The 22105-nt window shown below is 41.5% G+C and overlaps 1 protein-coding gene and 1 long non-coding RNA gene across 2 annotated transcripts; both read left to right on the top strand.

Moving 5' to 3' along the window:
• The first annotated feature begins 689 nt into the window (after nucleotides 1-689).
• LOC143104925 (butyrophilin subfamily 1 member A1-like) lies at nucleotides 690-8261 on the top strand. The gene is made up of 4 exons (XM_076269255.1): nucleotides 690-744; nucleotides 6296-6664; nucleotides 7624-7785; nucleotides 8230-8261. Exons 1-4 carry the CDS (start codon nucleotides 690-692, stop codon nucleotides 8259-8261), a joined length of 618 nt encoding a protein of 205 aa, XP_076125370.1.
• A 141-nt stretch (nucleotides 8262-8402) lies between these two features.
• Nucleotides 8403-9213, top strand: LOC143104582 (uncharacterized). The gene is made up of 4 exons (XR_012983095.1): nucleotides 8403-8537; nucleotides 8646-8729; nucleotides 8844-8882; nucleotides 9154-9213. It is a non-coding gene; the product is annotated as an uncharacterized LOC143104582 (long non-coding RNA).
• The last annotated feature ends 12892 nt before the right edge of the window (nucleotides 9214-22105 follow it).

Genomic DNA, 22105 nt, shown 5'->3' with positions numbered 1-22105 from the left:
TATTGGCAAGTGTATTTTGGCCTAGGCTACGGTCCAGCTGAGTTTTTCACATAGGACGGCAGAATGTCCCATTCTTACGATAAAGGGATATTGCCATTTATTTGCCAATAGAATGATCAGAATTTAAAGCAGGAAACATGTGATTGGTTTGCTCAAATTCAATTCACCAGAGAGGTCTCGCTCATTTCAGAGCCCCCACCTTGACGCAGTTTACCATTTCCATTTCAGAGCCCCCACCTTGACGCAGTTTACTGTTTCCTGCTCCGCCCCTAAACTTGGGGCCATTTTGTCCATATTAATCATTTAGTGTTGTGAGTTTATTTCAGGAAGTATAGATTTTGTGCTTTGTCCCACTTCTATCTCAGTCGTTATGAATAAGAACACTGTTGGCTCGACATAATTTCCTGTTTGTTTCCTGATTCTTGTATAACCTGTGCACGTTGTGACCTAATTTCCTGTCTGTTTCCTGATTCTTGTATAACCTGTGCACGTTGTGGCTGTGCTTTCCTGATGCCCTGCTGTCTGATTCCTGATTCTTTATCTGGACTGTGTAACCTGTACATGTTATGACTGTAAACCTGTGCATGTTATGACTGTATAACCTGAGCATGTTATGGCTGTATAACTTGTGCATGTTATGGCTGTTTTCCTATGTCTGTCGTCAGTGGTTGGTAAGGGGAGACCATAAAATGGTGTCACACAAGAGGATGATCCTGTGTCTGATTTTTCAGTTGGTCGTTGAGCGTGAGTAGTTTATAATATATTTCCTTGCATCATCGGGATGACTGGATAAAATATTGTGGAGCATTTTATACAATACATTTTAATTCAGTAAACTCTCATGAAAATGTATTGTTATACAGAAATGTGTGCATTTATACAGCGTTTTTTCCACTCCTCCAAGCCCCAAGAGCTTTACAATGTCATCCCTCACATTCACCCATTCACACACACACTCACACACCGATGTCGGAGGCTGCTATGCAAGGTGCCAACCTGCTCATCAGGAGCAGAGATCATGGCTTTGGCCGTAGATGTCAGGAGATAGAGTGAAGAAGTCCTTCAGTCTTACTGCAGGTTATAAGGGGTTAAAGCCAAAGAAATCTTTGCGCTGCAGATGGTCTGATATAGAGCCCGACCGATAAAGGATTTTGAAGGCCGATACCGATACAAATATTTGTTGATTTAAAAATCCGATATATCGGCCGATATATATATATTTTTTAGAAACGCGCAACAAAATTTTTTTCCCTAAACAGATTTCCCTAACATTAGTTATTTGTAGTTATTTATGAGTATTGACTAAAATAATATGATAATGCATTTCAAAAACAAACTTGTTTATTTTTAAATAATATTGTCACAGTGGAACAGAGGAACATCGAAATATATTAAAGTTCTGATAAATAAAATTTATAAAAATAGAAACTTAAGATATGAAACTTAGTCTTTTGAACAAAAACACAATAACAAACAACAACCAAATCAAAGTTACCAGTATTAAAAGACTTAGTAAGCTTCAGACTTAATAATTACAAAAAATAATGATGACATTATTACTAGGCTATCATCATTTGTATTATCATTAAACAAGATAAAGGTCACTCCTAAATGTTTGAGTGTGCGTGTGTAATAATTAGTCCCTATTGCCTTATAAGCTACCTTATAATTACAATGTCAGCTTGCTTATCCCTTTACCTGCACTTTTAAAATTATTTCCATCAAGCTACATCAAACCATTTTCAATCATCAGTTGCTGCCTGCCTTCTAAAACCTACTATTTAGTGATCTAAATCCAGTAACTCGTTAATGCTGCTGCTGAACGACAGTCTGAAACGCACACTTGCAGTCATTTCACACACGTGTAAAAGAAAAGCTAACTTTTATGCACAAGCTACGTTTTGCACAAGCTACGTTTGATACTTTTTCTCTATGTCTAAATGTTCACTCCTCGTACGTCTAACTTACATTTTACAATGCAGGGACTGTACAGATATACTAGTTATAAATCATTACTTTATTTAGGCAGAATAAGTTCGTTGTGGTTTCCAAGCTCATAACGTTAGCGGTCTTCCACTGATATTCATGGCATTAGCTAGCTTTGTGGTTAGCTAGTCTATGATGAGCTCTAATTTAGCAATGGATAACGTCATACTGCAAATTGTAAAACATACGCTTTCAAAGTAACAGGGCGGAGAGAGATGATACGTCTCACTGCTATAACTGTCACGCTATTAAAGAAATACAAAAGTTAAAAGGACAGTCAACTACACTGTAACAACGTAACGTAATTACTAGCTAATTCCTCTTCACTCTCGGCTTATTTAACAGCAGCAAAGCTAGACATTGTTTTCACGAATTTTGTCATGCTTATTTGAGTTAAGAGAACTGATGGGGATGTTCTGTTAAACATTGCAGGATGTGTGGCGCGTTATACACGAGTGTTGCCAGCAGGGACGGTGTAGAGTGCCCTCTGGTGGACAAACTATACAACGCAAACACTCATGACATGGTTGAAGGGTGTTTCGTCCGTTTTTATTTTATTTTTAAAATATTCATTTATCGGCCATTATAAATGCCCATACCGATAGTTTGGAAAATGCCCGATAAATCGGTCGGGCTCTAGTCTGATATCAAAAACGTTTGGTACTTTTTACTTAATTATCGTGCTGAATCACCTTTAATCTCCTAAGGCAGGGGTCTCAAACACCCGGCCCGCGGGCCAAATCCGGCCCGCGTCCGGCCCAATTCCGGCCCGCGACGTATGTCAAAATAATAACATAATCCGGCCCTTCAGACTTTTTAATTGCGGCAAACAACGATACTGATTAAAATAGACGATAGTTCCAAGTACGGTGACAAATCTCATTTCTCCACTATGTGCTAGACATCCAGAGCTTCATTCAAACCCAAAATCGCTGCGCAAAGTTTTCAGGAAATACACAAAGACGTGCATTTGTAATGACGCGGAAGCGATTTAAGCAGAAATAGGCCTACACCAAATGTTGAAAAACGTTTACGTGTGATGAAGTCTTAGGTAGGCTATGTTATTCACCTATTCTAAATCTGAAGGAGAAGATCCTTTTGGAGATTATGGTCGATCGTCTATTGAATGGAGGTGCGTCTGCGTGTACGACGGTGTCCACTAAGCATACTGTAACGATTTGGTAACAAACCACACAGTTGTCCAATCAAAAGGTTTATTCACTGGGAACGAGAGCCGGGACACAGATAGACCAAGACCAAGACACAATGCAAACAGGGCAGGTCAAGCACACACACACACTACACATACAGGGGAGGACGCAGCCTCCCACACAAAAAGGATCACACACGAGGGAGAACTAAAAGGGAAACATGTTACAATAAAGACGCTAACATTACACACAAAACTAAGGAGAATAACGACATAAACCCCCCAAATGTTCGCTCTCGTATCCCAGGATCCCCTGCGCGGGAGAACGCGAACACTGTCTTTTTGCGCCGACGTTACACAGCTCCCCCAACAAGCCATTGCCGTCCTCGGCAATGCCCACGAGGTAGCCACATGCTAACGTCGGCGCGCGTCGCCCGCCACTCAGTTCAGTGCGACAGTACCGCCAACTCACGTGGGGTGCACGCCGCAGGAGCTCACTCAACGGGCGCCACGCTGCTAGCAATCCAGTACGGGCGTGCTAGCAGCCACGTGGCCGACCCGCTCGTCACCAGCTCCCTCTCAGCAGCCGCCCTCAGGCTGCACTTTCCGCGGCGTGACACTGCGGCACTCCTCCTCTCCAGACGGGGCCCTAGGTGGCCTTACAACCGTCGACACTGTACCAAGCACCGGGGTTCGAGGGGGGCCAGATGAAGCTGCGCCAACGCCACTCCGCTCCGTCGAGTCGCCGACCAGGACAGACAGGCACCAACTCCACAGCAACCGGACCGCGCTGAGCTCTCCCGCTGCAGCTACCGTCTTCGGCGTCCCTCCTCGTGTTGCCATCTCGCAGAGCCGTACTGCTCTGTTCCCGGCCCGTTCCACTCCTTCGCGGCCTCGGCGAAGGCACGACCCCCGAGATGGTCGTGTTATCGAACTCCACACACAAACTTTTTCAAAAGGCGCCGGCCAACAGGCCAACTAGAACGGGCGCCCACACAGCACGGTGCCTCTCACATGCACCCAAAAGTTTTTTTTTAAAAGTTCAGAGGGCATTTCCGTCAAACCTGCCCCACCGTCGTGAGTTCGCTGCCCTCAGCGGCTCCGCCAACCGTCCATCGTCTAGGAACCTCTTCCTCGCCGCACTCCCTCGGCTCTGCTCACGCGTCGCGGCTCGCCGTGGAGTCAGCGCCCAGGCCAGCGTCATCTTCTCCGCGACCACTTCATCTGGCCAGATCTCCTCCCATGGCAGCAGGCAGGTCTCGGCGATAGCTCCTCTCCTCCGGCGGCGGTAACGATAGAAGGCCTCAAGCTCTTTAGTAGCCCTTACAAGGGCTCTCTCTGGATCCTCTTGCGTGGGCCTCCACCCAGCAGTGAGGTCTCCCGCTCCCAGCTTCTCTCGCTGAGCGGAGGCCATGGTCGAAAGTCGCTTCTGACACCAATGTAACGATTTGATAGCGAACCACACAGTTGTCCAATCAAAAGGTTTATTCACTGGGAACGAGACCCGGGACACAGATAGACCAAGACCCAGAACACAATGCAAACAGGGCAGGTCAAGCACGCACCCACACTACACATACAGGGGAGGACGCAGCCTCACACACAAAAAGGATCACACACGAGGGAGAACTAAAAGGGAAACATGTCACAATAAAGACGCTAACATTACACACAAAACTAAGGAGAATAACGACATAAACCCCCCCAAATGTTCGCTCTCGTATCCCAGGATCCCCTGCGCGGGAGAACGCGAACACTGTCTTTTTGCGCCGACGTTACAATACCATGCTTATTTCGACCCTCTGCCCAACATAGCTTGGAGGTTGCAATGGTAATCGTGATGATAGTGTCCGTAATGGACGTGGTACAGACAGCAGGGCTAGTAGAAATAGGGCTCTAAACTACAAAGTCACCCGCAATATGATGCAAACTTCTGGGTACTCAGATTACCCGCGATAGGAACTGATTTGACCAGAATACTTTATTGTAGGCCTTGTGGTTTAGAAACCATATACATCTTAGGGGTTGGTATACATCTTAGGTGTTTTCCTGTTAATTTGTTATGTGGGTAATATGAAAAAAGGAAAGTAAACCTGCGTAAATATGTTCATCCAGTATTTACTGAAAGGTGCATAATTTGAGGTGCTTGCATGCCATCCAGTGGCAAATTAGATGGGTAAATGTACCCCCTTCATAAACTTTTGTTTTACTCAAAGATTTGTACATTTACAGTAGGACTTTATCTCTCACCACTTTCAAGCCATGGCCTTTTGAAATTTTGATATAAAAATCCAATGGTGTTGCTTTCTTAACCCTGACGCCTATAGTTTGCCAGGTTTAAAAAAGTTATGAGAGGAAAATATTTTTATTTGGTGTGAAACACACACATACCTGTTTTTATGCTTTTCATTTGTTTTATAATTTGTATTAATATTTATTTTATCATTATTTTATTTAGAAGCTAAGGTTGCTAGCACAGGTGTCTAAAACTAGATAAAAACACTTGCACTTTCTGTTTGCAGTTTTGTGTGGTATTTGAAAAAAAGAACATTGCATTTTCAAAAATAGCCGGCCCTCCAATGAGATGACGTTGGCCGAATTGGCCCCCACTCATTTGAGTTTGAGACCCCTGTCCTAAGGAATCCCGATGGGATATAGCCTAGGCTACTTTGTGATAAGTTCATATCTGATAGTTACGCTCTAAGCGATGTCATGCGGCTAAAACATTTTTTTGTCACATACAACAAATATCTTACAATCCACTGTCCCCTGAATACACTGTAAAAAAACACGGTCTCTGTAGACAGCCCAGGCTCCAGAAACAGTAACAAAAACAGCTTGATGCAGCCAAGAGTTTCAGTTGCATGGTAGGGAGAGAGAGGGAGGGTCGAGCTAGCTCTCTGTTTTGTTTGAACATCAACATCGCTTAGATCACCTTTAATTAGTCATGGGTGTGTTTTGAGCATAACATCCATTAAATCAATGAGAGTGACATTTGCTATTCCCTTTAAAAACACCTTGAACATTTTTTTACCTTAACATAACGTTTCCAAAATGATTTTGATGGCCCTTACAAGCGAAAATATAGCCTGAAAAATGTAACACGTACCCCAAAGGGGTAATACAAATCCCTAATGGCTGTGTTTGTGTCCTGTGTAGCTACGGTGACTCCAGACCCTGAGCTGTTCTCTCTTACGGGTTCTGAAGGTCCAGTCTCAGCTCCAGCAGGATCTTCTGTCACTCTGCCCTGTGGGGTCTCCCCCTCCTCTAGTGCAGTACCTATGCAGGTGCGCTGGTACCGACCCAATGCGTTCAGAACCCCGGTTCTGCTGTATGATAACCGGCGGGTCCAGGTGGAACCTGCAGACCCTCGGTACCAGGGTCGGGTCTCTCAGGTGGGGGAGCTGGAGAAGGGGAATGTGTCCCTCAGACTGGAGAACCTCACTCTGGAGGACAGGGGGGAGTATGTGTGCTACGCTAAGAGCACCAAATGGTACAGTGACATCAGCATCAGGCTCATAGTGAGAGGTGAGTGAAGCAGCTATCACTAAATGCATAACACCCAATTAGAGGTGAGTGTAGCATCTATCGCTAAGTACATAACACCCGATGAGAGGTGAGTGAAGTAGCTATCGCTAAGTACATAACACCCGATGAGAGGTGAGTGAAGCAGCTATCGCTAAGTACATAACACCCGATGAGAGGTGAGTGAAGCAGCTATCGCTAAGTACATAACACCCGACGAGAGGTGAGTGAAGTAACTATCGCTAAGTACATAACACCCGATGAGGTGTGAGTGTAGCAGCTATCGCTAAGTACATAACACCCAGTGAGAGGTGAGCGTAGCAGCCATCGCTAAATGCATAATACTCAATAAGAGGTGAGTGTAGCAGCTATCGCTAAATGTATAATACCCAATGACAGGTGGGTGTAGCGGCTATCGCTAAATACATAATGCTCAATGAGAGGTGAGTGTAGCAGCTATCGCTAAATGTATAATACCCAATTACAGGTGGGTGTACAAGCTATTGCTAAATGCATAATACCCAATTAGAGGTGAGTGTAGCAGCTATCGCTAAATGCATAACACCCAATGAGAGGTGAGTGTAGCAGCTATCGCTAAATGTATAATACCTAATTACAGGTGGGTGTAGAAGCTATTGCTAAATGCATAATACCCAATGAGAGGTGAGTAGTCTAGTAGCTATCGCTAATGCATAACACATTTCAAACACAACATGTGTATTTGCATTGTATGTTTTGGTATATGGATGTTGTTGGTTTTTTTTTGGGGGGGGGGGGCTTTTTATGCCTTTTAATGAGACAGGATAGCGGAGAATGACAGGAAGCAAGTGGGAGAGAGACCCAGGTCACCGGCGTACGGTGCAGGTGCCCCAGCCAGTCGTGCCACGGCCGGGGCCGGTATGTGGATGTTAACAGGATAAACTATCATAGTCTCTCATTCTATGTGTATCACACACACATAGTCCATGGCAATATTCCAGTTGTCTCGTCGACTGATGGAGAAGGAGGTCAGGTGAATGTTACCTGTGAGTCCGATGGCTGGTTTCCAGAGCCGACCGTCACCTGGAGAGATAGAAAAGGAACAGAGATCCATCAGAACTACAGCAACATCCACTTCCTCAAAGGTAAACGCCGTGTGTGTGTCTGCAAAGGGGAGTCTGATATAAAGTGATACTCATCTCCTCTACAGTGTGTCTGCAAATGGGATTTTGATATAATGTGATAGTAAGTGTGTTGCACTGTGTTATATCTGTGTTTATATAAAGTGATATGAAGTGTGTTGTGCTGTGTGTGTTATATCTGTGTTTAAAGTGATATGAAGTGTGTTGTGGTGTGTGTGTATTTATATAAAGTGATATGAAGTGTGTGTGTGCTGGTCCCTGCTGCAGATGAGGAGGGTTTGGTGGCAGTGAGCTCCTGGCTGAAGTGTGTGTGTGTGTGTGTGTGTGTGTGTGTGTGTGTGTGTGTGTGTGTGTGTGTGTGTGTGTGCTGGGTCCTGCTGCAGATGAGGAGGGTTTGGTGGCAGTGAGCTCCTGACTAAAGTGTGTGTGTGCTGGGTCCTGCTGCAGATGAGGAAGGTCTGGTGGCAGTGAGCTCCTGACTGAAGTGTGTGTGTGTGTGCTGGTTCCTGCTGCAGATGAGGGGGGTCTGGTGGCAGTGAGCTCCTGGCTGAAGTGTGTGTGTGTGTGTGTGTGTGTGTGTGTGCTGTGTCCTGCTGCAGATGAGGGGGGTCTGGTGGCAGTGAGCTCCTGGCTGCTCTACAGTCCCTCTGAGGCCGAGTGGCTCTCCTGCTCTGTGTGTCTGTCTGATCAGGAGAGGAGAGAGAGCAGGGTGGCACTACGCACCACAACCACACACACACCAACACACACAACCGGTCAGTTTTTATACACCACTGAAAACATTAGAAGAAATAAGAAAATACTATATGCTGATAGTGTGTGATGACTGGACTTTAAATACATGTTGGTTATTTACTGCACAGGAGCTTGGAAGGACACACTCATTGGTGTGTTATGTCTCATATTATGTGGTGTGGTCATATGGTTTGCTGCGCTACATAGAAAAGGTGAGGAAACTATAGTAAGCTCTTTCTTTGATAACATTTTAAGAGTAATGTGAAAACTGAAGATTCAAACTTTAATGGACTAATGTCCCCCTTTCCTCCTCATCTTCCTGTCAGATGTTGTCAGACTTTTCTCACCTCAGAGGAAACCACCAGGTAACTCAGTGTCTTTCTCTGTGTAACGCCACAGCAGGGAATGGGCTAACAGCTAATTTGTTATTTGTTATTTATTATTTATTACTTTAATCTCTTAATGCTCTTGCAAATTATTTCATAACTATGGCAAGTGAAGTTTTTTGTCACGAATGTAATGAATCCAGTTAATGTTAAGTTAATTCACATTGATGTTTGGTTGTAGAATGTACATATCTACATATCACAGGCAGGAAATGTACAAGTTGTATCCATGTCCATCCATTTCCTCCAGAGTGTAAAGGGCCCAAAGCAGGATCAGGCACTGATGACAAGCAGAAACAGTCAGAAACAAGTAAGACAATCCATATATCAGAAGACTTTGAAACGATTTGGAAAAGATTTCTGAAAAACTACAGTCTCACACACTCATATCTACAGACAAGTCACAGATTTCACTGCAATGACTAGGATGCAGGGTCACTATTTACAAGACTGCAAGTAGATTCCTTTAAATTATTTCCAAATGAACAGGAACTCAATGAGGCTCGACTAAACGACCCATAGCCTACTCAAATAAAACGACCCATAGCCTACTCAAATAAAACGACCCATACAGTATAGCCTACTGAAATAAAAGTCATATTTTTGTGTGTCTGTGACGCTATATAACAGGGCCGGAGTGGGGCCACTTTTCAGCCCGGGAGTTTCAGGGCCAAGACCGGCCCACTTTTTTAGTGGTGGTAGAAAATTGGATAAATAAGGCAACATTTCAGCTCTTATCCTGTAGTTTTTATTATAGGCTACCAATATTCCACTATTCCACAAGGATAGGTTGATAAGTTAACAAAAACAGGAAGGAAGAAATAAAGCATTTGAAATGTATCCCACAACTCCACTAAGAGGCATATTGAACTACTGTATTGTTTACATGTTTTTTTCTGCATGGGTCAGCTATCATGTTGTTGTTTGGTGATTTGCTCCTTTACTACACCCACTTCTGAGCAAACAAGGCATATACGTTGATCATGTAGCCTACTGCTGTCATATAGCCTACTGCTCTTTCTTACATAAAATAACTTTAATTCATATGGTTAACTCTATTATCCTTTCTACTTGTCCCTGTAGTCATAGCTAATTTCGGGCTCATCATTTTCAGCGGGGGACTGGCTGATCTGCTGCTCAGAGGCTACTTTTGTTTTTATGCCTAGGCTATACATAGATCAAGCTTGAGTTGTGTTATCAATATTTGCATAATATTTGCAAAGTCTATGAATCGCCATATTGGATGATACAAAAAGGCTAATATTTTAATTAATTTAATATGTTACTTGCGAATAGGTTGACAACGCTACAACGTCCAGTAGGTTATTAGCCCAATTACGCCGTTATAATCATGGCTGTCTCTCTTTAGTTATGATAGATAGATAGATACTTTATTGATCCTCAAGGGGAAATTCAAGGGTCTCAGTAGCATACAGACATAACACACAACATGCACTTACAACAGAAATGGTAAACATTAGTATAAGTATAAACATATAACTAAACTCCACTGTACAATAAAGACAGTAGAAGATAAGATAAGAAACTAACAAAACTAAATACTAAATACACTATATAAGTTAAATTAAGAAAGTCCAATGTGCTTGAGGGTGATCAAGCATAAGACGCTTGTACTGACAGGGCCAGGACTGGTGAGGTGCTAAAGGGAGTGAGTGTCATGGTGAAGGTGCAAACAGTAGTCCAACCATAGTCCTTAGTTGTGTGTGCCTGGCAAGGTGCTCAAGAGAGTGGGTGTCATGGTGAAGGTGCAAAAAGTAGTCCAACATTAGTCCAACAGTGCAACAGTAAGGTCTAGAGACCAGCATAAATAATATAGACAAATAGGAGAGTAAAATGTAGACAAGGTAAAATAAAAAACAATTTCAGTGCAAGAACAGGTTGAGGTAACAGTGTAGCAGTAAAACAGTAGTGAAAACATTAGGCTGTGTACAATAGTAAAACAGTAGTAAAACAGTAGTAAGCAGTAGTGGGCAGTCAGTACTCAAAGAAAACATGGACATGGAGAGGGTGGAGAGGCAGACAGACTAAGCAGAGAAGTCTATCTCTCCTCTTCCCTTTAGTGAGGCATTGAACAGTTCAATGGCCCTAGGAACAAATGACTTCCTCAGCCTTTCAGTTGTGCATGGCAGTGAGCGAAGTCTCCAGCTGATCAAGCTCTTTTGGTTTTTGATAGTGCTGTAGAGCGGATGACATTCATTGTCCAAGATGTTGATCAGTTTGTTTAGGGTCCTTTTGTCAGATATTGAAGTGATGCACTCCAGTTCAGCTCCCACTACAGAGCCAGCCTTCCTTACCAGCCTGTCAAGTCGCCCAGCATCCTTCTTCTTTGTGCTTCCTCCCCAGCATACCACTGCATAGAAGAGGGCGCTGGCCACAACAGACTGATAGAACATCCTGAGGAGCTTGCTGCACACATTGAAGGACCGCAGCCTCCTCAGGAAGTACAGCCTGCTCTGTCCTTTCTTGTAGAGTGCATCAGTGTTGGCTGACCAGTCCAGTTTATTGTTCAGGTGGAGACCCAGATACTTGTAGGTGCTTACCACCTCCACATTGACCCCATCAATGGAGACTGGTAGCAGAGCGGGCTTAGACCTTCGGAAATCCACCACCATCTCCTTGGTCTTTGAAGTGTTAAGTTGAAGGTGATTGAGTTTGCACCAATGCACAAAGTCCTCCACCAGGCTCCTGTACTCCTCCTCTTGCTCGTCCCTGATACACCCCACAATTGCAGTATCATCAGAAAGCTTCTGCATGTGGCATGACTCTGTGTTGTAGCGGAAGTCAGATGTGTACAGGGTGAACAGGACTGGAGAGAGCACAGTTCCCTGTGGCGCACCAGTGCTGCTGATCACAGTGTCAGAGAGACAGTTCTTCAGTCTGACGAACTGTGGTCGCTCGGTCAGGTAATCTGTAATCCAGGTTACCAGGTGAGCGTCCACACCCATCTGCAAGAGCTTGTCTCCCAGTCTGAGGGGTTGGATGGTGTTAAAAGCACTTGAGAAATCAAAGAACATGATTCTCACAGCACTTTTCCCCTTGTCTAGGTGAGAATGTGTCCTGTGTAGAAGATAAGTGATGGCATCGTCCACGCCCACATTCTCCTGGTATGCAAACTGTAAAGGGTCTAGTGCATGGCGTACCTGGGGTCTGAGCATACCTAAGACCAGCCGCTCCATTGTTTTCATCACATGATGTTAGAGCGACAGGCCTGAAGTCATTAAGCTCGCTGGGGTGTGGTTTCTTGGTAACGGAGGTGAGACATGATGTCTTCCACAGTGTTGGAACTTGTCCGAGACGTAGACTCCAGTTGAAGATGTGCTTCAGTGGCTCCCCCAGTTCAGCAGCACAGGCCTTGAGCAGCCTTGGACACAGTCTGTCAGGCCCGGCTGCCTTACGAGGATGGAGTTTCCTTAAGAGATACTTACTTGGTCCGCTGAAATGATGGGGGGGATGAGGGGAGTGGAGGGTGAGGAGGAGGAGGGGTGCTTCTGTGAGGGTTGTCGTGTGGCTAGAGACTGATGGCCATTGGCTGGAGCCATTGTTGTCGCACTGCTCGTGGTCACCATGTGGGGGAGAGGTGCGATATAGGTGAGATGTCTGTCCTCTTCAAAAAAAAATTGGAAGTTTGGCACATTTGGCAGCATTTTCTTCCAATGCTATCTGAGAAAACTTTTTAGGAAAGACGGGCTATATGGACCCAACCAGTTAACTCTTCTTGGGAGGGGAGAACAACCCATGCAGAGGCTGCGGTGTTAGGCATAGAATGCGAACGTGTGTAGCCAACTTTAAGAGAAGATAGATTAACGTGACAAATGTCAATATTTTTCCCTCGACCGGCCCAAAAGTGAAGCGGCCCACCGGGAATTCTACCGATTCTCCCGATTACCCACTCCGGGCCTACTATATAATGACATTAAATTAGGTCATGTTATATCTCCATATGCATGAATTAGATATATCTATTTTGCCACGAGACCATATATCACTCTCAGTGATGCAAATGTCTAATCTGGAGAAGTCACTGAGTATGTCAGCACAGCACCAACAACTACAAATTTAATTCTGACATGTTAGTTGATTAAGATAAGACTAAACACTTATTCTTTCCCTCCTGTAGATGAACTGACACCCCTCAATGGCAAGTTTATTCAAAACCTGATATTTGTTGATTAAACATGACATAAATGAAGATATACACAAATTCAACTTATCAAAGACCCCTAATTTCTTTTCAGCAGAGTCCAGGAATGGAGAGAGTCTAGCCTTGGTCAATGCTGAAACACACACACTGCCAGACAGCACTGCAGTAGCAGGTATGTCCTGTGTGTCTCTGGTGCTGAGATCTTATTCTAGAGGTCAGACTGAACGACTGCAGGTGCACACACCTCTAGTGCACTTTTAGACTGCTATGGTGGAGTTACCCATCCTGGAATAAACTCTGAGAAGTGTTACATTTGAAGCTGAAAATCAGTATGAGTAGGCTGTAAATCTGAACAGTCAAAGTAACTCAAGAATTGTGAGGAAAAAACACAATGGCTCAGAGCACTACTAAGAGACTAATGTAATATGTAATCACTCTAAACAGAGCAATACTAAGAGACTAATGTAATATGTAATCACTCTAAACAGAGCAATACTAAGAGACTAATGTAATATGTAATCACTCTAAACAGAGCAATACTAAGAGACTAATGTAATATGTAATCACTCTAAACAGAGCAATACTAAGAGATTAATGTAATATGTAATCACTCTAAACAGAGCACTACTAAGAGACTAATGTAATATGAATTGTTGCAGCAGACACAACGCGAACAGAACGCTTCAGTTACGTGCCAGTTACATGCCTGGTGCATGTTTCAACCACACGCATCACACACAAAGGCACCAAGGGGCAGAGGGGGTACCAAAATGTAGCCAATAAATAGCCCCCAATCAGAATAGAACCCCGAATGATTGCCTGCGTCTTGGTCGGGAGAATGGGCACATTACAACGTTAAGTTTCTCTGCAGTGTCATACGTCATTGCATGTCCTAGTAACGTTGCTGTCAAAATGTTAGGCTGAATGTTTTGTTGGCTATTGTTGAAGTTCACGAACTTGGTCTAACATTTAACGTCATGTAGCTCCTTGCATTTGTATGGTTTTGCGCGTTTTATACTCGGCGTCTAAACTATTCAACATTGAAGGATGACAGTGATTCAATTATTTAATGTTGAAAAACGAATGTTAATTAATGTTGATATGCAATCGTCTTGTCTTGCGTACAATGTTGCCCAAACCATCTGCTTATTAACTTCTTCTTCGGTGGGAAGCTCCTACTTTTAGACTCAATGTAGCCTACTGCCCTCCGTTGGTGGGCAGAGTAAGTTAAATTGTAGTGCGCAGGCGCTAACATTACTGCCCAGGTGCGTATTCAGGCGCTAACATGGCTGCCCAGGTGCGTATTCAGGCGCTAACATGGCTGCCCAGGTGGAGTATGCCTCACGTCCACGGCAAATGTGACGCACGTCTTGGACACGCGCAAATGTGACGCAGGATCGTACCACAGCCTTAATGTCATCTGTAATCACTCAACACACTGTAAAAAAGTCAGGGCTGTCCAATTTATCAACCCATATTACATTACAATTATATAAAACAGTCTAGTTTTGAACGAAACACAACCTTATTGTGTTCAAATGTTCATTCCAATTGAGTAATCCATTTCTCTAATTGAATCACGTAAAGTAAGTGTATATACTGGAGGAACAAGGAAATGATGGTGTAATTAAACATAATTAAATTGAACTGACATATTTTGCCACAGCAATGAATTTATCCAACAGAATCATGTAAGATCAATGTGAAGCACTTAAGTACTAAACCAGTAAGGCAAATTAATGCATGGGATGCCTTGGTGTCACCATTTCATTGTGTTCCCATGAGTCTTTGCAAGAACACTGAGATAATCACACAGCTAACAGTGTTGCCAAAAGTTTTCACATGAGTTTTCTTAAAGAGGGTCATGCTTAGAGACCAGAAGAATTTTGAGCCAAGTTGCATCTTATGTTTTGCTTTGAGATGAGCTATGCTGTGTTCCCACCTTGAGTGTGTTCGGTATTGAGCATGCACAAAGTATCAGTGGTTTTATGACTCATGTTTCAACCTCAATAAATGCTTTTGAAATATTGCAGCATAACATATTCATGTTTATCACAGCATGAATCAATTTTGGAAACTGAAAGAGAAATGCTGGACTAATTATAGATATTTTATTCATGTGCAACCGATGTACACAATAAAATCAAGTAAATCCAGCAACTTATTTTTTTCAGTGCAGGTGCTCTTTTGTAGCGGGTGTGAGTATAGTCAAAAAAGAATACACGCTAGAAAAGTGACTTTTTATAAAACTATACAGGTCATTGCATAAAATTAATCACAAGAATGGAGGGAAGTCACATGCCTCATTTAGTCCAGGCCTTCCTGGATTTATCTCCATTCTTGTGATTAGTGTATGCCACCTGTGTAGTTTTAAAAAACTTTTCTATGAATGTCGAGAATGTTAAAGTCGGATGAAATCCGATGTAACTGTTCAGACTGCATGTACCGCTGCAAAAAATCAGCATTATGTATTAGATTATGTATTAGATTTAGACCACATATAGAAGTGCCCCAAATCAGAACAGAAAAAGTCAGATTTCATGTAACTTGTGCTGTTCACACAGTTACTGTATATTATGCTGTAGTTGTATCCCTTTGTCCTTCTGTAAACTGATCAATATTTATTCAGTGGCCATAGCGATGCCCAGCAACCATCAACAAGGCCTGTTGTACATACTGACTGGTAGCTTATACATTCTATGCCGTAGTTGTATCCCTTTGTCCTTCTGTAAACTGATCAACATTTATTCAGTTGCCATAGATGATACCCAGCTAACATTTCATAGATGATACCCAGCTAACATTTCACACAATACGTTTTGGAAATGTGATCATGTAACCCCGGTGTTCTTGCATGGAAATTGGGCTGTGTAAATACTTCCGGATCAGATCATTAGACCCTTTTTAACCCTGTCTCAACTGTTAGTGCCTCAGATATTATTGTTGTTTTGTTGTGTATATTTTGTTATGAACAGTATTTTCTTTTAAACGTGTCTTGCTAGATGCTACTGCACAACAAAAAGGGACTAGAGACAGCACCACCTGCACAGGGGCCATGGTAATCAGAATATCAGGTAAATATTCTATGTGGGAAGAATACATTGGTGTGTTAATATATTCAGCTCATCTAGAAACTAGAGGACACTGGAGTGTGAATTCATCATTTTGTTTTGTTTTTATGTGTAGATGTAACACAGGCAAAAAAACATTACGGTAATACAAGCAACCTTCTCATCATTTGGAACAATAACTTGCATAGTGACTACATGGGAAACTAATCCTGATTTACTCTTTTTCTCCCTCACAATAACACATGAAATATCTACTTCTAAATGTAGTCCTGATTTACTCTTTTTCTCCCTCACAATAACACATGAAATATATACTTATAAATGTAGTCCTGATTTACTCTTTCTCCCTCACAATAACACATGAAATATATACTTATAAATGTAGTCCTGATTTACTCTTTCTCCCTCACAATAACACATGAAATATATACTTATAAATGTAGTCCTGATTTACTCTTTCTCCCTCACAATAACACATGAAATATATACTTATAAATGTAGTCCTGATTTACTCTTTTTCTCCCTCACAATAACACATGAAATATATACTTATAAATGTAGTCCTGATTTACTCTTTCTCCCTCACAATAACACATGAAATATATACTTATAAATGTAGTCCTGATTTACTCTTTCTCCCTCACAATAACACATGAAATATATACTTATAAATGTAGTCCTGATTTACTCTTTCTCCCTCACAATAACACATGAAATATCTACTTCTTGATTTATTCTTTTTCTGCCTTAGTGAATCTGACTCTGGAAATGAACACCGTGCCTCCTTTTCTCAAAGTACAAGATAAGAAAACTAAAATCCTCTGTCCTGATTCATCAAAGGTTTCCGGCACAGAGATGAGATTTCCTCATGCTTTATGTGAAAACTCTTTCATCTCAGGGAAGCACTACTGGGAGGTGAAAATAGGCAGTATGTATGATGCTCATATAGAAAAGCAGTCATGGTATGTGGGGGTGTGCAGTGACGCAGCAGAACAAACACACAGAGTCTCTATGACCCCACGGAACGGCTTCTGGGTTCTGCAGTATGAGAAAGGAACTGGACTCTTTGCCAACACAGAACCTCCAACTCCAGTACCTGTGTCAAAGGAAATGCAGTACCTAGGGGTGTTTCTAGACTGTAATGAACACACTCTCACCTTTTACAATGCTGATGCTGACAGGAATATATGTCTGTGCCAGTTTTTGTATGTGACCTCAAACAAGCTACTGATTCCTCTAATCAGCCCAGGAGTTAGAGACAAGAAGCCCATTAAGTTATGGCATAAATGACAAAAGTCAGAGAGATGCATTTCCCAAACCCAATACAATTATGATGCAGAGACATGAACAGTTGTATGTGGTTCCATTTTGTTTTAAAAATTATTTTAATTACATTTCCATTATATTTTAGTTTTGATCAAACATCCTTTATCATTGGTCTTTAAATGTGATTATTGTTTCATCACTTCAACATTAATTTGGTTTGTATTGTTATACATTATGTATGTTCATTTCCTCTTTAAAATGTAACATTGTATTGTTATACGTTGTGTATGTTCATTTCCTCTTTAAAATGTAACATTGTATTGTTATACGTTATGTATGTTCATTTCCTCTTTAAAATGTAACATTGTATTGTTATACGTTATGTATGTTCATTTCCTCTTTAAAATGTAACATTGTATTGTTATACGTTATGTATGTTCATTTCCTCTTTAAAATGTAACATTGTATTGTTATACGTTATGTATGTTCATTTCCTCTTTAAAATGTAACATTGTATTGTTATACGTTGTGTATGTTCATTTCCTCTTTAAAATGTAACATTGTATTGCTATACGTTATGTATGTTCATTTCCTCTTTAAAATGTAACTTGATCTGTTTTGTTATGTATTGTTTGCTTTATTAAAGCAGCACCAAAGTAAAAATCAACCATTGATTATTTGTTGTGCAATATTATCATGCAGCATTGATTTAAAGCAACACCAAAGAACTTTCCCTCTGTCACACGCACGCAGTGTTGGGCAAGTTACTTCAAAAACGTAATGTACTATGCATTACTTATTACTGTCATTTCAAAGTAATTTGTTACATTATAATATTACTGTCTCTGAATTGTAAGGCATTACACTGCTATTGTATTACTTTTAGGTTACTTTCACCAAAATATCTAGAAATATGGATTTACCATTCTAAATGCAGTTTATTACGCTCAATGCAGCTTGCTCTTCCAATGGAGGGAGATGTGGTATAGCATAATGTAGAACAGTAGAATGCAATAGGCGCAGTGCTCATAATGCAATACAAGGAACAATCATAGTCAGAATTTTGTTAAAAACCGACAAAAGGTCAAAGTCTGGTAAATTGTGATAGAAATACTGTAATTTTAAGGCCTAGGCCTACTCATTAAAATCAATAGAGAGCCTACTATATTGTAAATCAAAGCTTAAAGGAACCGTATGTAAGATTGTGGCCAAAACGGGTACTACAATCACTTTCAAATTACTGTAGAGCGGTGTATCCCCTTCCCCTCCGACTGGCAGAGTTGGCAACCGGATGACAAAACACTACTGACTTTGTGATTAGTAGATAGGTGGAGGGTGGCGCATTAGGCCAAAACACAACATGACAACATCAACATCAGTTGAGGGCTGCAACTTCACTTTTTAAATGACAATATCCTGGCCAGACTACTGTTGTCAGTGATATAAGTATTTGAAATGAACATGATTTTTTAATGTCTAGTGACATATCAGGGCAATTTTATGATTAATTGAAATACAATTTTTACATACGGTTCCTTTAATAAAGACATGTCAAGATGGTGGCCTGCTGGCCATTTCGGTGCCCTAAGTGAGTGGCTTTGAGTGAGTGACATTTAAATGATAACTCAAACACCTAAAGTAAAATAAAAGGCCTATTATTTACAGACTATTACTGTGTATTTTTAAACATTAATTTCTGAAGAAATGCTGTTTTACTTATAAATGGTGCACTGTCACTTTAAGAGCATTGATCTTTACGTTGTCATAATGCCCTTTTGCCAGCTCTTGTTTACAAGCTTTATTTGTTTGAGTTACATTGATAGCACAATATTAACAATAATATGCACAATGTTAAGTTATTTGAAGCAACCTTCATTGCTTTGGAAATGGAAGTATGCAATGACATGTTGCTTCACATTTCGTTTTGCGAATGTAAGTGAATTATGAGCCTGGTATCCACCTAGCTATCTGAATGGAATGCGTTTCAGTCGACTCAGCATATCATGTGCTTCATGTAGCCTAAATGCTTGGAAAACGAATGTTTGAAGACCCACCAATTCTAGTACTAGGTGGTGATTGAGAGAACCCAAAAGGTATCAAACTTGCATGTAACATCGTGTTAGTGCATTTTGACATTGTAAACGTTATTGATGAAGAGTGAAACGCAGTTTGCAGTAAAGCTACTATTCATTGGTTACATTTGGGTGCCCCCTCCGTCCTTTGGTGCCCAACGCAAAGTGCGTGATGCGCGTGGTGGGAGCGGTGGCACTGCCAGGCTACACAATCTTTTTCTGCATTTCTATCCCTTTATTCTCTTCAATTTAAGTTCACAGCACAAAGCTGACATGCACAACAGCATAGTTTGTGTTTTATCAAGAATCAAAAAGATTAGCGTGGCACTACTTTAGATGTTTCATTAATTTACTTGTGTTATTTTGCGAGCTGAGAGATCTTTCGGTTTCGCACACAAAGTGCACTAACTATTATGTTCTTCATAGCCTTGTCTCTGACAAGCTGAAAATAATGAGCGTAGGCTTATGTCCATCCCGCAAATAGAGTCCGCCTGCGAGTCTGCTGCAGCCACAGTCATATTCAACCAGTATCAGGAGATAACGTTCTACTATTTTGCGCGGATTTTATCTCCTCTGTTGTTCTCGCGTGGTGTTTGCGAATATGTATCAAAACAAAACAAGCGCCTAATTTTGGGTTAAACTGCATTGTAACGCGCGTTACTGAAGTTTGTACCGAGTAAATATTACCCAAATTTTTTTTTGTAATGCCTTACGTTACCGCAAACAGCAATATATTACAGTAATTACATTACTTTTGTAACGCATTACTCCCAACACTGCACGCACGCTATTGTTTATCCAGCACCGGCTTTGCAAATAATGATGTCCACAGACAAGGTAGAATATATTGCACGATTTATGAAAGTACGATGTATTGCGACATCAGAAGCAAGTCAAATTTGTAGTTTCTTATGTCTCATTCAGGGATTAAAGTGAAAAAAAATCGTTTGACTGAACTTTTTTCAGGCCATAAGTCATACGTTGTTCATATCTACCTATAGAGATAGCACCCCTTTTGCGGTAGCGACCTATTGGTTTTTAATGTACAAAAAGATGCAAACAGTAAAGTAAAGGGAGTATTCGCCTTATTGACACGGCGTCCATTGTTTAAACCAAAACGAGGCTACAGGGTACACTTACTATATAATTAATGCCACCTACAGGTGAATGCATAGAACATAACAATCCTATGGTTTGTGTACCCTGTAGCCTCGTTTTAGCCGCCAATGGCCACCATGTGAATAAGGCGAATTGAGAGTGTTCTTGATTGAGATTGAGTTTTCCTGATGAACAAAAATATATTTTAGTACCATCCCTGACCATTGCTGATTAGCCATTGCTGTTCTTTTCTACTGCAGCAATATTGTAGAAAGGCTTTAACACACTCTTATTTAATTACTTCAGGCCAAAAGTGTTTAAAGGGGAGATTTTGTTCTTGTTAATATGCAATTCAACACCAAGTAAAATCTATAAAATCAAGTTTGCAAGACTTCCCATTTCCTCATCAAAGTAACGAATCAGAACATTCTAGATATTGTTCATATTTCCATTTGTTGCCTCATCCGCATTTAATGAAAACATGGTAATTTTGAGTTTTATAGACAACTCAGTTTTCCAATGAGCAGCAATACTGTGTGCTCATGCAGGAGGTCTGCGCATTTGATAACGACAATCTGGAGACGGCGCTTTTGTCTTCAGCAACAGATTGTATAAGGTTGACAAGAGGTTGCGATATGGTGAAGGACAGGTCGTGTTGCGCTATGAAAGAACATGCGTAGCCTACTTTCTAAACGTAAAAACGGTCAGCCATAGATAAACGTAGCCTACCTCTGTCATGGTGGCTAGTTGCACCAGGTAGGGAAGATGTCCTGAAGTGCACGAACCTTAACCTTATGGCGGGCTAAAACGTTTTCCTATTGCATCCATAAACAATTTTCTTGCAGCGAACCGCGCAAAAGCAAACCCCTGGCACTTTAATTTCTTTACACCATGGCTTGTTAGTTCTCCTCCGTTTCCAACAGCTGCCCATCTTCATTTATTTTTTAACTTTTGACACCTGCCTTCCCCAGCTAGCACAGTTACGTTGCCGGTACGTTGCTGCAATGTAACTGAATGACCCAAAATACATTGCCACAACGTTGTATCCAACGTTGCCACAACATGCAAAGTGAAAGGTGAGAATTCGTAACCGCAACTCACTCCCCAACGTTGCCAATCCGTAACTGCAGTTACGTTGCAGTAACGTGGAATTAAAAGGTGCTAAACTGTTTCAACCATATTGTTTCAAAATCAATAACAATAATAGCCTATAAACGAGGCAACTGACTTGCAATGCATGCTGGGAAGCAAACCTCAACATGAAATAAGAGACACCTTAGGCTACATTAGTTCCCCCCTCATTATGAAATAGCCTACTTTTTACAGTTTTTCACTGTTTTTCTCAGTTGCTAAAACACTAAAACCCATTGGCTGAAGAAGGTTCTCAGTTGCCTGAACTCATTTAGCTAATTGTTCAGTCTGTTGTCAATACCTTAAACCATTTCACATGGTAAAACACAATTTTCAGATCCCACTTACACTTTTCAGCAAAACTCTAAACACATTCACATTCTCAAAACACATTCTGAACTC

This window comes from Alosa pseudoharengus, unplaced genomic scaffold (genome assembly GCF_046254945.1).
Source record: "Alosa pseudoharengus isolate Yale_2024_CS ecotype anadromous, Long Island Sound unplaced genomic scaffold, YU_APseudo_1.1 YU_APseudo_1.1_scf_5, whole genome shotgun sequence".
Taxonomy (NCBI): Eukaryota; Metazoa; Chordata; class Actinopteri; order Clupeiformes; family Clupeidae; genus Alosa; species Alosa pseudoharengus.
This window is presented reverse-complemented; position numbering and strand designations above follow the sequence as displayed.